The sequence below is a fragment of the Penaeus monodon genome, chromosome 22 (genome assembly GCF_015228065.2).
Source record: "Penaeus monodon isolate SGIC_2016 chromosome 22, NSTDA_Pmon_1, whole genome shotgun sequence".
In the NCBI taxonomy this organism is placed as follows: domain Eukaryota; kingdom Metazoa; phylum Arthropoda; class Malacostraca; order Decapoda; family Penaeidae; genus Penaeus; species Penaeus monodon.
In genome coordinates, this window is record NC_051407.1 from 11,029,414 (window position 1) to 11,030,320 (window position 907).

The 907-nt window shown below is 35.5% G+C and overlaps 1 protein-coding gene across 1 annotated transcript in view; it reads right to left on the reverse strand.

Annotated features, from left to right (window-relative positions):
* Window positions 1-907, reverse strand: part of LOC119587332 (organic cation transporter 1-like) — a 23,263-nt gene that overhangs the window by 14,933 nt on the left and 7,423 nt on the right. The window contains 1 exon segment of the mRNA XM_037936080.1: window positions 61-215. Within this exon segment, the coding sequence (XP_037792008.1) occupies window positions 61-215 (155 nt within the window).

Genomic DNA, 907 nt, shown 5'->3' on the forward strand with positions numbered 1-907 from the left:
CCGCTAGGGAATAGATTTCTAAAGCTGAATCACACAGTCCGGCCACCTTCTCGTCCTCACCTATATTATAAGGCATCATGTAGTTCGTATCGAAAGCCAGACCGGCAAAGAACCTGAGTGTAAGATGAAAGCCGTAATTTGAATCTCACACAGCCGGCAGTGTGAAGACTATGTGGATGAGGAGCGCTATGTAGAACATTAAACGTCGACCTATGCTGTAAAAGGAGTCGGTTTTAGTTATGTTGGAGTGGTTACTACTGGTGTAGTTTCTTTTAGGTTCGCAATGTGTGAATTTTGGGTTTATTATCAATATCTTCGTTGTGGAATGGAATGAGTACATTACACAGCAAATGAGACTCCTAACCAATCTTTCAAAATATTTTCACAACATTGCATCCATTCCTATAATCTATCAGAAACGAGAAACAACAAACAAACACCCTTCTTCTGCAAGCAATAAACGAAGAAATATATTGTTCAATTCTTAAGTCGTTAAGGACAATGCTTACATTCTACAATAATTTGCATGCTAATACTACTTCTCTCAGTCTATCACGAACAACAACAACAATTTGTAAACCAAACGCTACTTCCATTTTTTACAATTTGTTAAGAAAATCAATTAACAAACTAAAACACTACAACTTTCACAATGTATCAATAGCGACAATAACAACACAGACACGACTTACACTTTATCACGAACAAACAAGAATTTGCAAACCAAACACAACTTCCGTTCCCTACAATCTACAAACTACAAAAATAGCAAAAAACTGCAAATTTGCAAATCAAAGCAATATTAGCGTTTCTTACAATCCATCATCAATCAATTTACATCATACAGTGTCACCAAAAGCAAACAAGAATTTGCAAACCAAACACTAAAACTTTTCTTACAATTTAT